General features: G+C 56.1%; 2 protein-coding genes across 7 annotated transcripts; both read right to left on the bottom strand.

The window, feature by feature from the left end:
* Positions 1 to 695: 695 nt before the first annotated feature.
* CHEK1 (checkpoint kinase 1) lies at positions 696 to 6,634 on the bottom strand. The gene is made up of 12 exons (XM_048329063.1): positions 6,494 to 6,634; positions 5,662 to 5,885; positions 5,495 to 5,559; positions 5,302 to 5,371; positions 4,586 to 4,774; positions 3,721 to 3,825; positions 3,542 to 3,637; positions 3,362 to 3,470; positions 2,982 to 3,159; positions 1,299 to 1,430; positions 1,113 to 1,214; positions 696 to 953 (listed from the first exon to the last, which is right to left on the bottom strand). Exons 1-12 carry the CDS (start codon positions 6,556 to 6,558, stop codon positions 858 to 860), a joined length of 1,431 nt encoding a protein of 476 aa, XP_048185020.1. The 5' UTR covers positions 6,559 to 6,634; the 3' UTR covers positions 696 to 857.
* Positions 6,635 to 6,836: 202 nt separating this feature from the next.
* On the bottom strand, positions 6,837 to 15,072 carry STT3A (STT3 oligosaccharyltransferase complex catalytic subunit A). 6 transcript variants are annotated; one of them, XM_048328983.1, is made up of 18 exons: positions 15,031 to 15,072; positions 13,886 to 14,066; positions 13,641 to 13,766; positions 13,482 to 13,543; positions 12,905 to 13,026; positions 12,580 to 12,725; positions 12,264 to 12,354; positions 11,531 to 11,637; positions 10,982 to 11,146; positions 10,274 to 10,454; positions 9,661 to 9,816; positions 9,418 to 9,509; positions 8,356 to 8,805; positions 8,165 to 8,281; positions 7,981 to 8,083; positions 7,464 to 7,652; positions 7,235 to 7,350; positions 6,837 to 7,153 (listed from the first exon to the last, which is right to left on the bottom strand). In XM_048328983.1, exons 3-18 carry the CDS (start codon positions 13,695 to 13,697, stop codon positions 7,115 to 7,117), a joined length of 2,193 nt encoding a protein of 730 aa, XP_048184940.1. In that variant the 5' UTR covers positions 13,698 to 13,766; positions 13,886 to 14,066; positions 15,031 to 15,072; the 3' UTR covers positions 6,837 to 7,114. The 6 variants fall into 6 exon arrangements, with proteins under 6 accessions (XP_048184940.1, XP_048184941.1, XP_048184942.1 ...); XM_048328984.1 differs by having other exon boundaries at positions 13,886 to 13,983; XM_048328985.1 differs by lacking the exon at positions 15,031 to 15,072 and adding an exon at positions 14,367 to 14,765 and having other exon boundaries at positions 13,886 to 13,983.
* Between the last annotated feature and the right edge of the window lie 240 nt (positions 15,073 to 15,312).

Below are 15,312 nucleotides of genomic sequence, written 5' to 3'. Positions count from 1 at the left end.
TATTCAGCCTAATTATCCCCCCTGGCCGCAATCTGTGATCTCTGGGACAATTAAAAGCGCTTAATCCCGGCTGAAAAGCAAACAAGGTCGGAGCGCGGCGTCTTCCTGCCTTCCCCTCACCCGCTGCCGGGGTCCCGCTCCCCAGCTGCAATATAAATATGCAATTAAAAAATCGCCGCTAATTGCTTCACCCGAGGGGGGGTTCCCACCCGGGAAACAAAAAAGCCAGGGAAAAAAAAAAAGTAGAAAAATTAAGAAGGAGTAAACAAGTAAAAAGTGCATATTTTTTGCCCTATAATTAAACACTGATGCAGCTTTAGGGAGAAATTGTGGAGATATCTCAGGGTTTGCACCCTGGGGTGGGTTTTTTTGGGGGGATGCTCTTTTTTTGGGGGGATGGGGTTAATCCCTGGCTCTCCTCTCTCACTCCAGCGCTAACAACCCCTGGCAGCTCTCGGGCTTGTTAGTCCTTCTGAAAAGCAATTAGAGAGGTTGGAAAATGAGGGCAGCCGCTGCCCTGAGACAGGGCAGGAATGGGGGGCGGGGGGGTCAGCTCCTAAACCCTGGGGCTGGTTTAGGGCTGCGTGGCTCAGCAGAGATCCCACAGTGGGATTCACGCTGGCTGAGCAAAGCCGTCAGTAGGTTTCAGAGTGAACATCCCATTGCAACCTGCCCTGTGCAGCACCCAGCCTCGCTCTGTGTCCCCCAGGGCTTTATTGAACCTTCAAAATCTAAAACAGGCGGCTGGACACGTTCACAGCACTTGGGTGCTGCTGCCAGAGCCCAGCCAGGAGGAAGAGGAGGAGGAGGAGGAAGAAGAGAAGGAGAAGGAAGAGGCGGAGGAGGGGTGCAGGGGCTCAGGTGCCGGGCAGCCAGACTTTGTGGGTGCTGACGATGTCGCTGAGCTTGGCCTTGATCTTCAGGAAATGCCTCTTGAACTCCAGGCCGTCGCCCTGTGTGGGGAGAGATGGGGGGGTTACATCCCCCTGCACCCCTCCATCCCCTGCACCCACCTCCCCCACCCTGCACGGTCCTGCACCCACTTCACGTGGTCCTTCCTCCCCCTGCACCTGCCGTGCAGCCCCCACCACCCACCCTGACCCCCTGCGCACCTTGGAGAGGCGAAAATCCACCAAAATCTTGCTCTCCATCTCCACCAGGTTCACCTTGAAGATGAGTTTGTTGTTCCTCCTGTCCGTGGTCGAGATGGTGACCTGCAGAGGGAGGGGGAGCTCGAATTATTCGCTGATGGAACAGCACAGGGGGTCCCAGCCCCGATTTCACACCCCAGTCCCCACCTGGTTGGTGCAGCTCATCTTCCAGCCGTAGCCCATCTTCTCACACATCTCCTTCAGCGCACGGTAAGAGCCGTCGGCGTCCAGCTTGGTGAAGAACCGCGTCATCCGCTTCACCAGCCGCTGCCACGGGCTCTGCCGCCCCAAAAAAATGGTCCCAAAGGTCATAAATCCCACCAAAAAGGTCGTAAATCCCACCAAGTTCCAGCCCCGGCTCTGACAAATCCCGGCTTTCGGGGAGGAAATGTTGGAAAGCTGCACCCCCTGATGGCACAAGCCAACAACCGCATCCCAAACACCAGGAATGCTGCACAGCCACGTCCCAAACAGAGCAAGGTTGGCCCCTGGTATCATAAATATGGCAAAAATGCTCCTTAATGACACGTATATGATGCAAAGTTGCACCCCAAGAGTATAAACAGTGCAACCATGGATCCTGGTATCGTAAATTGGATGCAGACTTTCCCCCAAATGCTGCAGAGCTGTACCCTGGAACTGGAAAGCTGCATTTTAGTACTCAAAAAAACCTGCAAAATTGCACCCCAAATACCACAAGGCTGCACCCCGAGATGACAAACCTTGCCCAGCTGCACCCCAGTGCTGCCAAGCTGCTTCCTGAGAGTGTAAATCAGATGCAAAGTTGCTCCCCAAGCACCACAGAGCATGGCACAAAGTGCACCCTGAGGCCATAAATGATGCACGTTTGCACCCCAAATCTTGGTAGGCAGCACCCCGAGATGATAAAACTCACAGCTGCATCCCAGCCTTGTCAAGTTGCCCCCTGATATTCCACACACAGCAAAGCTGCTCTTTAATGTGGTATTTATGATGCAAAGTTGCACCCCAATATCTGACACAGCTGCACCCCAATGCTGTAAATCGGAGTGAAGCTGCCCCTCAAGTCCCTGGCAAAGTGACAGACACGACAAGGATTGCAGATCTGCACCCCCAGTCCTGCACCTCACACCCTCAGGTGGTAAATATTCAAGAGGCATGGCCCCAACAGTTGCTCCTTGATATTGTAAATATGACAGAAGTTGCTTCTTAATCTCACCTATCTAAGGCAAGGTTGCACCCCAGTAGTATAAAAGGTGCAATGCTGGATCCTGATGTTGTAAATAGGATGAGCAGCTGCCCCCCAAATGCTGCAGAGTGGCACCCCAAGATGATAAACCTCACCCAGCCACACCCCAAACATTGCCAAGTTGCCCCCTGATGTTCAAATATGGCAAAGTTGCTCCTCACTGTCATATCTATGATGCAAAGTTGCAGCCCAGTTCATACAATGCAACGCTGGGCCCCAGGGTTGGAAATGGGATGTGAAGCTGCCCCCAAACACCCCGAGGCCACGGCAAAGTGTCACCCTGATACTAAAATTACTGAAAATCTGTGCCCCAAATCCTGCAAGCTTGCACCCGAGGCGATGAATAACAAAAAGTTACACCTCTGAGATTGCCAAGCTGCTCCCTGACATTCCCCATCAGGCAAAGCTGCACCCCAAACACCACAGAGCAGCCCCCGACCACTGCAAGGTGCACCCTGACACCATGGATGATGCCGAGCTGCGCCCCAAACACTGCGAGGTGGAATCCCAAGAGGATAAACCTCGCCCGGCCGCATCCCGAACACTGCCAGGCAGCATCCCGATATCCCAAGTGCTGCCAGGTGCCTCCTGCAGCCCCTGACCTGGGAGGAGCCTGGGGTGCCCAGGAGTTGGCTGTTGACCAGCATGTGCTCGGGGCAGGCGGGCTGTGAGAAGCTGAAGCCCTGCACCAGCTGGTCGATGCTTCCAGCGCCACTCTCCCAAGGCATCCCGCCCGTGCCGGGCTCCGGCTGTGACGTGGAATAGCTTGCCTTGTCCTCACTGCAAGGCAAGGGGGGACACAAGGGTTAGGAGTGCTGGAGAGAGCCAAATCCACGTGGGAACTGCATGGGATTTTGCAGGATTTGAGACGATCACAGGGGTTGTGCGGGGTTTCCACCCAACCATTCCTGGAGGAAATGCCGGGAAAGCCCCGAGGCGTGCAAGGAATTGCAAGCCCGTGTGGAGGGAAGCAGAGGCTCACCCCAGTACTCCCTTCACCGGTGAGAAGTCTGTGTCGGATCGGATGTGCTTGGAGAAGCCTCCAGGGGAGTCGGCGACCCCCCCTGAGGAGAGCCGAGCCCGCTTGGCATCTGCAAAGGGACAGGACACTCAATAACCCCCAAATCCGGGGGCACCAGCGCGTCCCCCTGAGGCCCCTTACCCTTTTTGAGGGGTCTGCTGTACCACCGGTCCTTCTGGATGTCGGGAATGGTGATCCTCGCCGTGGGGCTCTCCGTGAGGATCTTGTGCAGCAGCGCTGGGGGAGACGAGGGGGTGGAATACAATATGCTGTGTGTATTTGTGTGTTTATAAATATTTAGGGAGCTGCGGGGTGCTTACCCAAGGGAGCCGAATCGATCTTCTTCCAAGGTGGGAGGTAGGTTTTCCTCTCCTTCCAGTCGCTGTACTCCTGGCAGCTGTCGCTGGGCTGGTCCCAGGGCAGCTCTGCAGGGACACCCCGCTGCTGTCACCCCGCGGTGCCACGACCCCCGGGCACACTCGTGGCACTGCAGGGACGAGGTGTGCCAGGTGTCCCTGCCCTGCCACGGATCCTGTGTGCTCCCTATGCATCCCACACCTCCCTGTGCATCCCATGTTTTCTCGCACACATTCCATACCTCTCTATGCATCCCAAACTTCTCCTGTGCATCCCATACCCCCCCTGTGCCTCTCACACATTCCCCTTAAGCATCACATACGTTCCCCTTCTGCAGCCCTCTGTGCCTTCCGGACATCCCTATAGATATTCCGAACACCCCCCTCCGTGCACTTCACGTGTCCCTTATGGATCCCACACCTTCCACCTCTGGGCTTCACACATCCCTCCCCCTGTGCACTCCATACATCCCTCCCACCTCACATGTGCTCCTTCCCCATGCCATACATCCCTCGGCGCACTCCACGTGCTTCCCCTCATACATTTCATCCCTGCACCCCTCCTGCATCCCATGTGTACCCCCCTCCTCATCCCATACACTTCCCCTTCGCATTCCATACTACACCCTCTGCATTCCACACGGACGCCCCGTATGGACTCCATCCATACACCCCTATACATTCCATAAGCACTCCCCCACGTCCTTTGCACCCCTCCCGCGTTTCCCCCACGTCACACGCATTCCATCAACTCCTAGAGGCATTCCCTTATTCCGCTGGCCGCGTGTCACCCCCCCGCCGTGAATTCCATACATCCCAAAATCCCCACCTCCGGCCAGCATGGCTGTCAGCACCACACCACAGGCCCAGACGTCGACGGGCTCGGCGCGGAATTCCGGGCGCCGCAGCAGCTCCGGGGCCACGTAGGGCAGGGTCCCGCACATTTTGTTCAGCAGCCGCTCCCGCCCGTTGTGCCGGAACACCGTGGCCAGGCCGAAATCCGAGATCTTCAGGTTGTCTGGGCCCAAGCGAAAGCCAAAAGCAAAATTTAAAATGTAAATCGAGAAGTTGAAATTACCCCGCACCCAGCTAAATGAATGTAAAACGCAAATTAAAATTTAAGTAGAAAGCGTAAAAATTTTAATTGTAAATTCAAACTTAAAATTTCTAAATAAAAATTTGAACTGAAAATAAGTTTAAGATAAAAATTCAAGTTAGGATTTTAAAGTCCTAAGTTTAATAGTCGAACTTAAAATTCGAACTAAAATACAAATAAAATTAAGAGAAAAAAATCAAATTAAAGTGCAAAATTCAAATTAAAATAAAAGCTTAAATTAAGAAATGAAACTAAAATATTTAAAAAACTTTAAACTAAAAATGCATGGTAAAATTTAAATTCAGAATAAAATTAAACCCCTAAATTAAAAATCCAAACGCAAAATAAAAGCATCCAAATTAAAACTTCAAACTAAACGTTCAAATAAAAAAATACAAACGAAAAAACGATAACTTAATGAGGGTCGGAGAGGGACACGCCCGCCCCACCTCGCTCGTCCAGCAGCAGGTTCTCGGGCTTCAGGTCGCGGTGGGTGATGCCAATGCTGTGCAGGTACACCTGGGGATGAGGGGAAGGGTCAGCGCCGTGCGGCAACCACGGGAAGGGTCAGTGCCGTGCAGGAATCGCCACCGGCACCAGCGGCATCGCCACCTCCCGCGCTGCCGGTGATCCATCACTCACCACGCCGGCAATCAGCTGCTGGAAGAACCGCTGCGCCTCCGGCTCTGGCATCCCGACATCCGGCTCTGCACATGGCGAAGAAGGGGAAGAGCAACCTTCAGCCGTGTGGGGATGACAATTTAAGGTGCCTCATTGCCCCGAAACGCCCCGGTACCCCCGTGCCGCACCGATGCGGTCGAAGAGCTCTCCGCCGCGGCAGTACTCCAGGAACAAGTACTGCGTGGCCCCCTCCCGCCGGTGTCCGTAGAACCGGACGACGTTCTCGTGGTTCAGCATCTTGTTGATGCAGATTTCCTTCTTGATGTTCTCCGGACACTCGGCCGCGCGCTTCATGTCCACGATTTTCACGGCCACGGCCTCCTCAGTGCGGCGGTTCACGGCCAGCTGCACCCTGCGGTGGGCAGGGCTCAGCGGGGGCACCGTGGGCACGGAACGGGCGGGGAAGGAGCAGGGAATGCTTCCCCCAGAGACAGGCAGCAGGCAGGGGAGGGGCAGAAAATGCTGCCTCTGGAGGCAAGGAACGGGCAGGGAATGGACAGGGAATGGGCAGAAATGCCGCCCCTGGAGACAGGGAGCGGGCAGGGAGGGCTGGCAAAGGCAGGGGCACGATGGGCACAGAGCGGGGGCACACCGGTGTGCAAGGGGATGCCACGGGCGAGCAGGGGGCACATACGGGCAAGCAATGGCCGTGCATCAGGGGCACACACGGGGCACCTGATGGGCGAGCAGCGGGCACACACGGGGCATGCAAAGACCGTAGAGTGGGCAAACAGTGGGCGTGTGATGGGCAAGCAGGGCGTATTGGGCAAGCTGTGGGCACACACAGGGACAAGCAGCGGGTGTGCAAGTGGCACACGCGGGGGCCAGGGGGGACAGCGGCCGCGCAAGGGGCAGGGCAGGGGCCTGGGCCGCACAAGGGGCAGGGCAGGGGCGTGCAAGGGGCGGACCCGGCCGGCAGCAACCCCGTCCGACCCGCCTCCCCGGCCCCGCCGCACTCACTCCCCGTAGGCTCCTTCGCCCAGCGTCTGCACCAGGTCCCAGTCCTCCACGAAGGGCACCGCCATCCCCGGCCCCGGGCCCGCTCCGGGCCGCGATCTCGCCCCCGGTCCCGGTCCGGCCACGCCGCCCTTTCCCGCCAGAGCCGCGAGCCCCGCCCCGCCCTGCGCGCGCACTGCCCCGGCCACGCCCCCACCCGCACTCCCGCGCCCGCGCCCAGGCCACGCCCACCCGGCCACGCCCACCCGGCCACACCCCCTGTCCCGCCTCCATTTCCATTCCAAGCGATTAAAAGCAGCCAAACGGCCCCAACGTTCCTCTGAGAGAATTCGGAGGAAAAACCCCACCAAATTTATTTGTATTTATTTGTATTCTTCACAATTCCTGGTCAATCAGCCCCGGTGAGAGCCGCAGCTCCTGATTTGGCGACGGCTCTGTGTGTATACAAAAATCACTCCCGGCAGGATGGGGCGGGCAGGGTCCTCCCACCGCTGCCTGCGCTTACAAACGGTATAAAACAAACCCGAAACAGCCCCCCTCGAAACCCCACCAAACCCCCAAATCTCTGCTGCACAGGCCAAGGCTGGGTCAGTGCGGTGTCCGGCGCGGCTGGCGCCGGCTCCTCTACGTCCTCGACAACCCACGGTTGTCCAAATCTTTCACCTAGGCAGTAAAAGAAGAATTAGGCAGAATTCCGTGTTTTTTTCCCAAACTGGGGGGTGTGGGCTCGTTCTGGTGCCATACCTTGTATATTCGGACCAGCCAGTGCTCTGTGGTGTACGCCTCCTCCAGCACGTCCAGCTCAAAGTCCTTGTTGCCGATTTCGGCGTTCCTCACCCGGTCGTAGCCTGGCGGTCGCTCTAGGAGAGGGCAAAGGACAGGCAGCGCTGCTGCATCGTGCCCCAGAGATGCCAGGGCGTGGTGGAGCCCCCCAAAAGCGGTGCCACGCCCCGGGGGTGACTCAGGGACTCACTGGCCTCGGTGTAGACCTGGCCGAAGCGGTAGTAGCACATCTTGTACATGAGGCAGTTGAGCAGCACCGGGGAGCCCTCGCGGTCGACTCGGAACTCCCCGGTGGGGGTGTAGTAGTCGTGCTCCTTGATGTGGCGTCCCGTGTCCGTGCTGCCCCCGATCCGCACCATCCACAGGAACTTGTTGATGTCTGCAAGGCAGAGAGTTGGGGGGCAAAGAAAGAGGGCTTGAGTTGATCTGGGGGACCAAGAGCAAAGGGTTGAATTGGGGTGAAAGAACAAGAAGTCGGGACGAGGCAAAAGAATGAGGAGTCAAGTCGAGCTGGGGGGCCAGGAGGGAGAGTTGAGGTGATGTGGGGGGCCAAAAGCAAGGGTGAGTTGAGGGAGAGCTACAAAGGCACACGCAGCTCCAGACAGGAGCACTCCGACACCGTTTTCACTCCACAGCCCCAGCTGGAGGTGGGACTCTGCCAGCAGCGCCCCTGGCTGGGTGTGACCCGGCTCCCAGTGGGATCTTACCATCGGATGAGTACCCGGTGAGGCCGCCAAAGATGACCAGCACGTAGCTGACGTCCAGCTCCCTCATGATCTCGTAGGCTTTCTCCTCGGTCGATGCCATGGCCTGGGGCAGACATGGTGTCAGCCAGTGCTGACATGGTGCCCAGAAAGGCTGGCCAAGGCAGCGGGGGAGGGAAGGACCCACCTGGCCGACGCGGGAGATGTGCGTGTTGTTCCAGGTGTTGTTGTCCACCAGGATGGTGCGGTTGGCCATGGCAGTGATCTGGTACCCGTAGTCCCACCAGGACATCACCTTGGCATCCTGCCCCAAACACCGGCCGTGCATCAGCGCCTCAGTGGGCAAGGCTGGGTGCCCAAGGCCCCAACCCCCCGTACCTCCGGCGTGTTGTGCCGCAGCCAGTAGTAAGCTTCTCGGAAGTCATCGAAGATGATCCTGCTGCCATCCCCGCCACGGGCGGACAGAACGATGGAGGGGGAGGAATAGGCCTCACTGGTCACCCAGGTGGAGTGGAAGGTGTAGGTGATCAGGAAGAACGCCATGACCAGGATCATGCCGCTGGCAACCTGTGGGGACAACTCAGGGTCTGAGCACTGGAGGGATGGGGCCGCCAGCCTCCCGCACTCAGCCCACCAGGACCAGGCATCTTCCCGAGCCGGCTCGGTGCTCACCTCATTTTTGATGGGGTAGGTGGAGTCCTGCTGCTTTTTGCTCTTCTTGTCTGGCCGGCTGATATCCAGGTTCTTCATGTAGGTGGACAACACCTGAGAGACCCCGATGCCGGACAGGATGCACATCACCGGAGCCAGCACCAGCATGAGACGCACCTATGGCAACAGCAGAACTGTCGGAGAAGGAATCCAGCAGAGAAGAGGGAGTTTCATGCCATTCCTAATCCAGCACCTCAAAATCAGTGGATATGTGAGCCTTGCGATAAACCCGGGGCTGATTTTTTTAGTGGGGAGCTGCCACCATCTCAGACACCTCCGAGGGAAATTCCCTGAGGTGCTCAAAACTGGCCCGTGTGGGAAATTGAGGTCACTTCAGCAACCTTCGGTGGAGACAAGGATTAGTAGCTGCCTCCACACCAGAACTCAACCATGTTTAGTGTTCAGGGTGCCACAGGAGGAGTGGGAATGGGCTCATCAGCAGCTGTTTGTCACCAGTCCCTGCTTGAAAACCCAGAGCATTTGTTTGGGATTGCACTGGGAGCTCGGCTCTGGGAGATGTGGAACAGTGACCAGGCAGTGCTGACCACAGGGACATGAGTAACACCCAAACCAGTGAGTTTCGCAATTTCACCTTCCCTCAGTGCAGAGAGGGGTGAAAAAACCCACACTGACAGAAGGGAGAAAAGCCCTCAGGGTGAAAGAATCACCACTAAGTTCAGAAAAACAAATTATATTGTTATGAGCACTTGGCAGCAGTGCAGCCCTCACCATGACAGCCGAGAAGTACATGCTGGTCACTCCGTACATGATGATGAAGATACGAGCGTCTGAGAGGTTGCTGAAGCAGTAGTAGAGACCAACTGAGAGAAAAAGGGGTCAGGTTCAGCTCAGAGATGAAATAAAACCAGGCACTGAGGGACACAGAGGGACACAGCACTCTCTGGCAGGCTCAGCACGGCCAGAAGAGGCAGGAAAACCCTCTGGTGACAAACTCAGGGTCTGGCAACTCACCTGGGAACATGAAAACAAGGAGCTGCAGGTCAAAGTAGTAGGAGGACCAAGTGGTGGGCTGGTGCTCAGAGACGGAGGCGATGATGGGGATGTTGTTCTTGGCGTAGGAAGGGTCCAGCAGGGAATAGAAACGCCCCGTCCATGGGGAGATTTTCCCTAGGAAAGGGGAGAAAAATCCTCTTTGATCCAGCAGAGTAATAGGCAATGCTGCCATGCACTCTGCCAAGGAAGCACGTGTGAGGCTGAATGAAACCTCATTTAGAATCTCTGTTACTCAAACCTGCCGTTTTGGGAAGGAAATACAATGCACTTTCACCCTAAAAAACTCCTCCCTGCTCAACCTCTGTTTTTAGCATCTCTTCGCTACTACAGAGCAACAATCAGTATCTGCAGCACCAGCCTGGTGTCCCCAGAGTCTCTGCCCCTCCTATCTTACAGCTGCTGCTTAAATACTCCTTGCTAATGCACAAATTCGGGCCAGTCCCAACCTCCCCCTTCGAGGGGACTCACAAGCACCGCACAGTAACACAGAGTTAGGATGGACAAATTCCGTGCCTTTGGGAGTGAGGAAAGAGGGTGAAACACCCTTGTCATGGCCACAGCCTTGGGCTACCTGTGAGCATCAGCACGGCGCCGACGGTGAGGAGGACGAAGCCCACCAGAGAAATGACGCTCCTGAAGAGGATTTCGAACTGCTGGGGGTTCAGCTTGCTCCGGAGGTAGTCCACGAAGGCGTGGATCTGGCACAAGCCGAAGACTCCAAGGGCAGCCATGTGCTCCGAGGAGAGGACAGGCTGGGAGTGCAGCAGAGCACGGTCAGATACGGAACCGAACAAGAGCCGTTACCAGCTTTGTTTCCAAATCACTTCTCGGCACAATCTCAGTCACAGGGAAATGTTCCAATGTTCCCTCCCTGTGATTGGCACAGCTGGCACGAGTCCTTTTCCTACATCCGCTTTGATTCTGATAAGAATCCATGTGGAAAGTTAACTGGATTCTCTTGCAAACACGAGCCAGGCAAACCTGTTTCCTGCCATACCAAGATGCACATGGCACGAGAGTTTCCTTCACCAAAACCAAAGATATTTTTATGAAAGACAACCAGTGCTGGGAAGGTTATTAGGAGCTTTGAAAGTCATCCAGCACCTCCAAAGGCTCATTTCGCCAAAGGTGGCAAGGAATCAGCATAACAGGAGCTGGAACAAGGAGTCAGCACCCACTTACAACCTCAATGATGAAGGCAAGAAGGAAAACCAGGTGCCAGCACGCTGCTGTTCGGTTACAACCAATCCCCAAGTCTGCAAACCCTCCTGGTGCCCACCTGGAAGCCAACAAAGGAGATCTGCATGGAGAGGATGGTTCCCAAGCAGTAGACTGTGCAATAGGCTACGTAGATCCTGTGGGAGAAGCGCCCGGTGAGCATCAGCACCAGGACATGCAAGGGGATGAGGTTGATCAGGAAGACGTAGCCGCCCCACGAGGAGACCTGCCAGGACACAAAGCAGACACACACCCACAAGTTCCAGGACTGAACAGCTGCACAGCTGAGGTGAAACACAGAAGTCTGGCTTTCCTGGGATGGCAGGCAGGATTTTCACCTGGTAGCAATACCAGCTGGGATCTGCTCTATCCTAGGGCATCCTGTACATCCCAGCTGCCAGAAATACGGATTTTTCAACACTATTAAGAAAACTTCACATAAAACCCACTAGTTTTGGGAAGAAAGGACCCATTCCAAATCCACCTCCACAGAGGTTCTAGCTCTCTGGACACACGGACGCAGCAACAGCATGCCACGGATTCCTGGTGAGCGTATCCAGAGGGATCTCAGAGTCAAGTTTAGCCCAGAGCTGGGAGAAGGGACACTCACCATGTAGAAATAGGCGAGGGCACACATGGCTGCCCAATAGATGGAGCCAGTTTTGACGGCCTTGATCCACATGTAGTAGGTCAGGAGCATGCAGAATATGGCAATACCTGCGGAAGGACCCGGAGCCGTTAATGTCACCCCTGGAGCACGGCAGAGCACTCAAGTCATTAGAGATAGATTTGTAAATGCTTGTGCTGCTCCATCACATGAAGAGCCAGGCCTGGGAGAAGCGTTTGATATCTGGTTTCTAGACTGAAACTCTGCGGGGTTTGTGTCTAACAGCTCACGTGGCTTCTTCCAGCCACGCCGGTTGGAAGAACTCCTACACAGCCCCCAGAATCCCAGCTACAGCAAAGGAACCTGGATCCTCCTCTGCCCCAGGCACTGACAGTGAGAGGACTGCCTTTTCCAGTCCCAACGTCATGGCTGGAACAGGGATAAAAGCACAGAGGAACCACACAGTAGCTCCAGTTCCTGGCAGAGTTTGGGGAGGTAACAAAACCCTTTTTGATTGGCAAACAAGGATACTGGGGTGAACTCGCTGCCAGAGTTGGGAAACACTCCCTCTACTCCACGGCATGGCCAAGAACCACCTCTGATCTCTGGTCAGTCAGGTTTATACTGCACAAACCCAGCAGGGATCACCAGGAAAGGACAGGGAGTCTGTTGTGCCCTGCAGCATCTTCCAGCACCCAACAGTCCTTAAAGGTTTCCCTGAGGGTCACAAACTCACCTTCATTATCGTAGGAGCCGGCGACGGATCGAGAGATGTATCCAGGCACAACAGCGATCATGGCGGCAGCAAGGAGCCCTGCCCCTGCATCCTGGGAAAAACATTGGGATTTAGGAGTTTTATTACTCAAAGGAATAAAAACTGAGCGTGGAAACAAAGTTTTCAAACAGATCTCCCACTTCCCAGAAGGTTGGGGTTTTGAGGAGTGTGGCGGTCACCTCCAAAGCTCTGACCCAGCTGCTCTCCCAAATGGCAAAGAGCTCCTGCTCCTCTGGAAAGCCAAAGCCTGTGGGGCACAGCCCGATGGCCCCCGTACCTTGAGCTCTTTGGTGAGGTGGTAAGTCACGATGGTGGTGAAGGAGGAGAAGAGGGGAGCCAGGAACACGCAGACGTTACGGATGTCGATGGTGATGTGGAAGAAGTGCAGCACGTGGTAAATCGCTGCTGATGTGATCATCAGGCCTGGGGATGGAAGTGACACCGCTACCAGGGTGCTCCAAAGACTCACCAGGAAGGAGCTGCTGCCCAGGATGCATCCCCAAGCTGCCCTCTGTTCCAGCTGGCACTCTTGGATGCACTCTCCACCCCCTCTCCCAATTCTCCCCTGCACCAGGTGCCTTCCAGCTTGGCAAAAGCTTCACCTGGGTAAATGGTCCCCCCGATGATCCTGCCCAGGGGGTACCATGCTCGGTCGTCAAACCAGTTGTGGAATTTGTAGAAGCCCTCCTCAGCCAGGAAGCGGGTGGTGCGGTAGTTGAAATACCTGCAAGGGTGACAGGGTGTGACAGCACCGTGAGGGCTGATCCCGTGAGTTCCACGCACAGGGAACTGGCCCAGTTTCCCTCAACTGCCCCAAACCTCAGCTGCAAAGGTTCATTCCTCCTCCCAGTGGGGTTAATAGTGCTTTTACAGAGGTGACAGTCTCCCTTGGGACTGATGTAATCAGCAACAAACTTGGGACATCACAAATTGTGCCAGGAGCTCTCTCTCCTGCTGTGCCCAGGTCAGGAATAACCTCCCATCAGAAAAGCAATGGCAGGTAATTCTTGGATCTGGGTTGCAGGAAGAGCTCTGGGTACCAAGTGAAAACCAAGCTGTACTAAAAGGTGCCCTCCAAATCCCACATCCTCAATGGGGATTAACTTGAGCCTGAATTCTGTGTGCTCCAGAAGAGGAAAAGCCCAACGGGCCCCCAGGAAAGGAGAAGACGACACTTACGGGTCAAACTCGTGGATGACACTTTCAAATCTTAAGACAGAAAAAAGTCTCGTGGAGGAAAGCTGCAAACACAGAGAAGGGGCAGAGTGAACACACAGAGCTCATGAGTCACCCTGGGTTTTCCTGCACCAGGAGCCATCCCTGAGGACACAGACTTACACAGGACAGCTGCCATCGACAGGATGAGGAGCTTGAGCAGCGTGTCCTGCTTCTCATAGGAGAGCCGGAGAAACCCCAGCTTGGTCATTTTCACATCAAATGCAGGGCCTGGGGATCCTTGAACACCTGGACACAATCAGGAAGGTATCAAAGAGCGACTCAGACCACGTCATCTTTAAAGGCTTCATGAGCCTTTAGACTTTAAATCCCCCACTCTGGCCCAGCCTTCCCCCCAAACCCCTCACCTCCTGTCCTGACCTGAGCTATCACTCCAAATCCTGGCTGGTTTTCCTTCCTTTACAGAGCCCAGAACTTCTCTGGGGCAGAGGACGCTCCTGTTTCTCTGTGCACAGAACAAAACCTCAGTGTAAACTTGAGCAAAACCTCTGCCTTCCCTCTGGATGCTCTCTGGAGTTTAACCATCACCTGCAAGCAATGCACAAAAAATATAACCCATGGACAATGCAAGAAATGGATGCTTTTTCTCACACATAGGAGGTCTGAACAGCTCCTGGTTACTCCCACTTTGAATTACTTATGTCAAATATATATATCCCAGTAGTTTGTTACTGCAGGCCAGGACAGTAAATCAGTTTTCCCCACATCAGACAACGTGGCCGTTTAATTCAACCTCACCAGGGGGAGGAAAAGCCACAGAAATCCTGGGGTTGCACACCAAGGAAGTGAAACTCTTACTGGAGAATCACAGCTTTAGTATCTTTCTACCTTGAAAACATTCAGATTTCTTCAAATCATTTCTTGCCCAATCCATCAAGAAAACCCCTCCCGCTGCTCTGGGCGGGTTCAGTCCCAGCACGGGCGGGTAAATGTGCAGCTCTGATCTCTGAGCTACATCAGGGAGGATGCCTTGGGACAGGCTGAGACTTAAAACCTAAACAATCCAGGCCTAAAAAAGCCTTCCTGTGCCCAAAAGTGATTCCGACTGGCACACACTGGGCACTGCCTGCTACAGAAATACCGCGAGGTGGTTGTTTCCTGGATCCCCTGCGATAATGGAGCACAGTGCAGATGCCTCTGGGCACGAGTGGCTCTGCCGGGGGGTGCTCCGGGGCCCCAGCGCCCTCGGGGGGGATCCTCCACCACCCCCCAGGAGCTCTCAGTGACACAGAGCGCTCCCGACACCCCGTGCTGCCCGCCACGCCCCGCGAACACCCCCAGCCTCCAGCCCTTGGACCCCTCAACCCGCCGGGCTCCCTCTCCCCACACGCCTGGGCACCCTCCGAGGCCCGGGCACCCCATGACCCCTCAGCTCCCTCACTCCGCAGACCCCGCACACCCACATACCCGGGCAGTCCCCAACCCGGGCACCGCGCCCGCCCCCAGCCCCCCTCAGCCCCGGTCGGGTCCCGGTGCCGGTGCCGTCCCTCACCGCGGCCCCCGCCGCCCCGTCCATCCGCCCCGCGCAGCCGCCCTGCCGCGGCCGCCGCCAGCCCGCGCCCCGCCCCCGCCCGCTTCCCATTGGCTCTCCCCCACGCCACTCCAGCCGCGCCCCGCGCCCATTGGCCGGAGCGCTGAACTCTTCGTCGGCTGCGGGGGCGGTGCCTGCGGCGCACGGCGCCTCCCGATTGGCGGAGCGGGAAGTGGGCGGAGCCGCGGGCGAAGGAGCCGTGACGTGTCCGTCCGGGTTCGCGGCGCCCGAGGGGCGGGGCGG

This window comes from Corvus hawaiiensis, chromosome 25 (assembly GCF_020740725.1).
Source record: "Corvus hawaiiensis isolate bCorHaw1 chromosome 25, bCorHaw1.pri.cur, whole genome shotgun sequence".
Lineage (NCBI taxonomy): Eukaryota > Metazoa > Chordata > Aves > Passeriformes > Corvidae > Corvus > Corvus hawaiiensis.
The sequence above is the reverse complement of the archived record's forward strand: the minus strand, read 5'-3'. Positions and strand labels throughout refer to the sequence as shown.

What these genes read in the sequence shown, in the direction of transcription:
- CHEK1 (XM_048329063.1), bottom strand. Translation starts at nt 6,558, where the DNA reads ATGGCGGTGCCCTTCGTGGAGGACTGGGACCTGGTGCAGACGCTGGGC. An exon ending in AGCAGCTGATTGCCGGCGTG is followed by an intron (nt 5,372 to 5,494) that starts GTGAGTGATGGA and finishes CCTCATCCCCAG; the next exon opens with GTGTACCTGCACAGCATTGG. An exon ending in TGGATTTTCGCCTCTCCAAG is followed by an intron (nt 954 to 1,112) that starts GTGCGCAGGGGG and finishes CTCCCCACACAG; the next exon opens with GGCGACGGCCTGGAGTTCAA.
- STT3A (XM_048328983.1), bottom strand. Translation starts at nt 13,697, where the DNA reads ATGAGAAGCAGGACACGCTGCTCAAGCTCCTCATCCTGTCGATGGCAG. An exon ending in GTCGATGGCAGCTGTCCTGT is followed by an intron (nt 13,544 to 13,640) that starts GTAAGTCTGTGT and finishes CTGTGTTTGCAG; the next exon opens with CTTTCCTCCACGAGACTTTT. An exon ending in TGCGGCACAACACGCCGGAG is followed by an intron (nt 8,282 to 8,355) that starts GTACGGGGGGTT and finishes TGTTTGGGGCAG; the next exon opens with GATGCCAAGGTGATGTCCTG.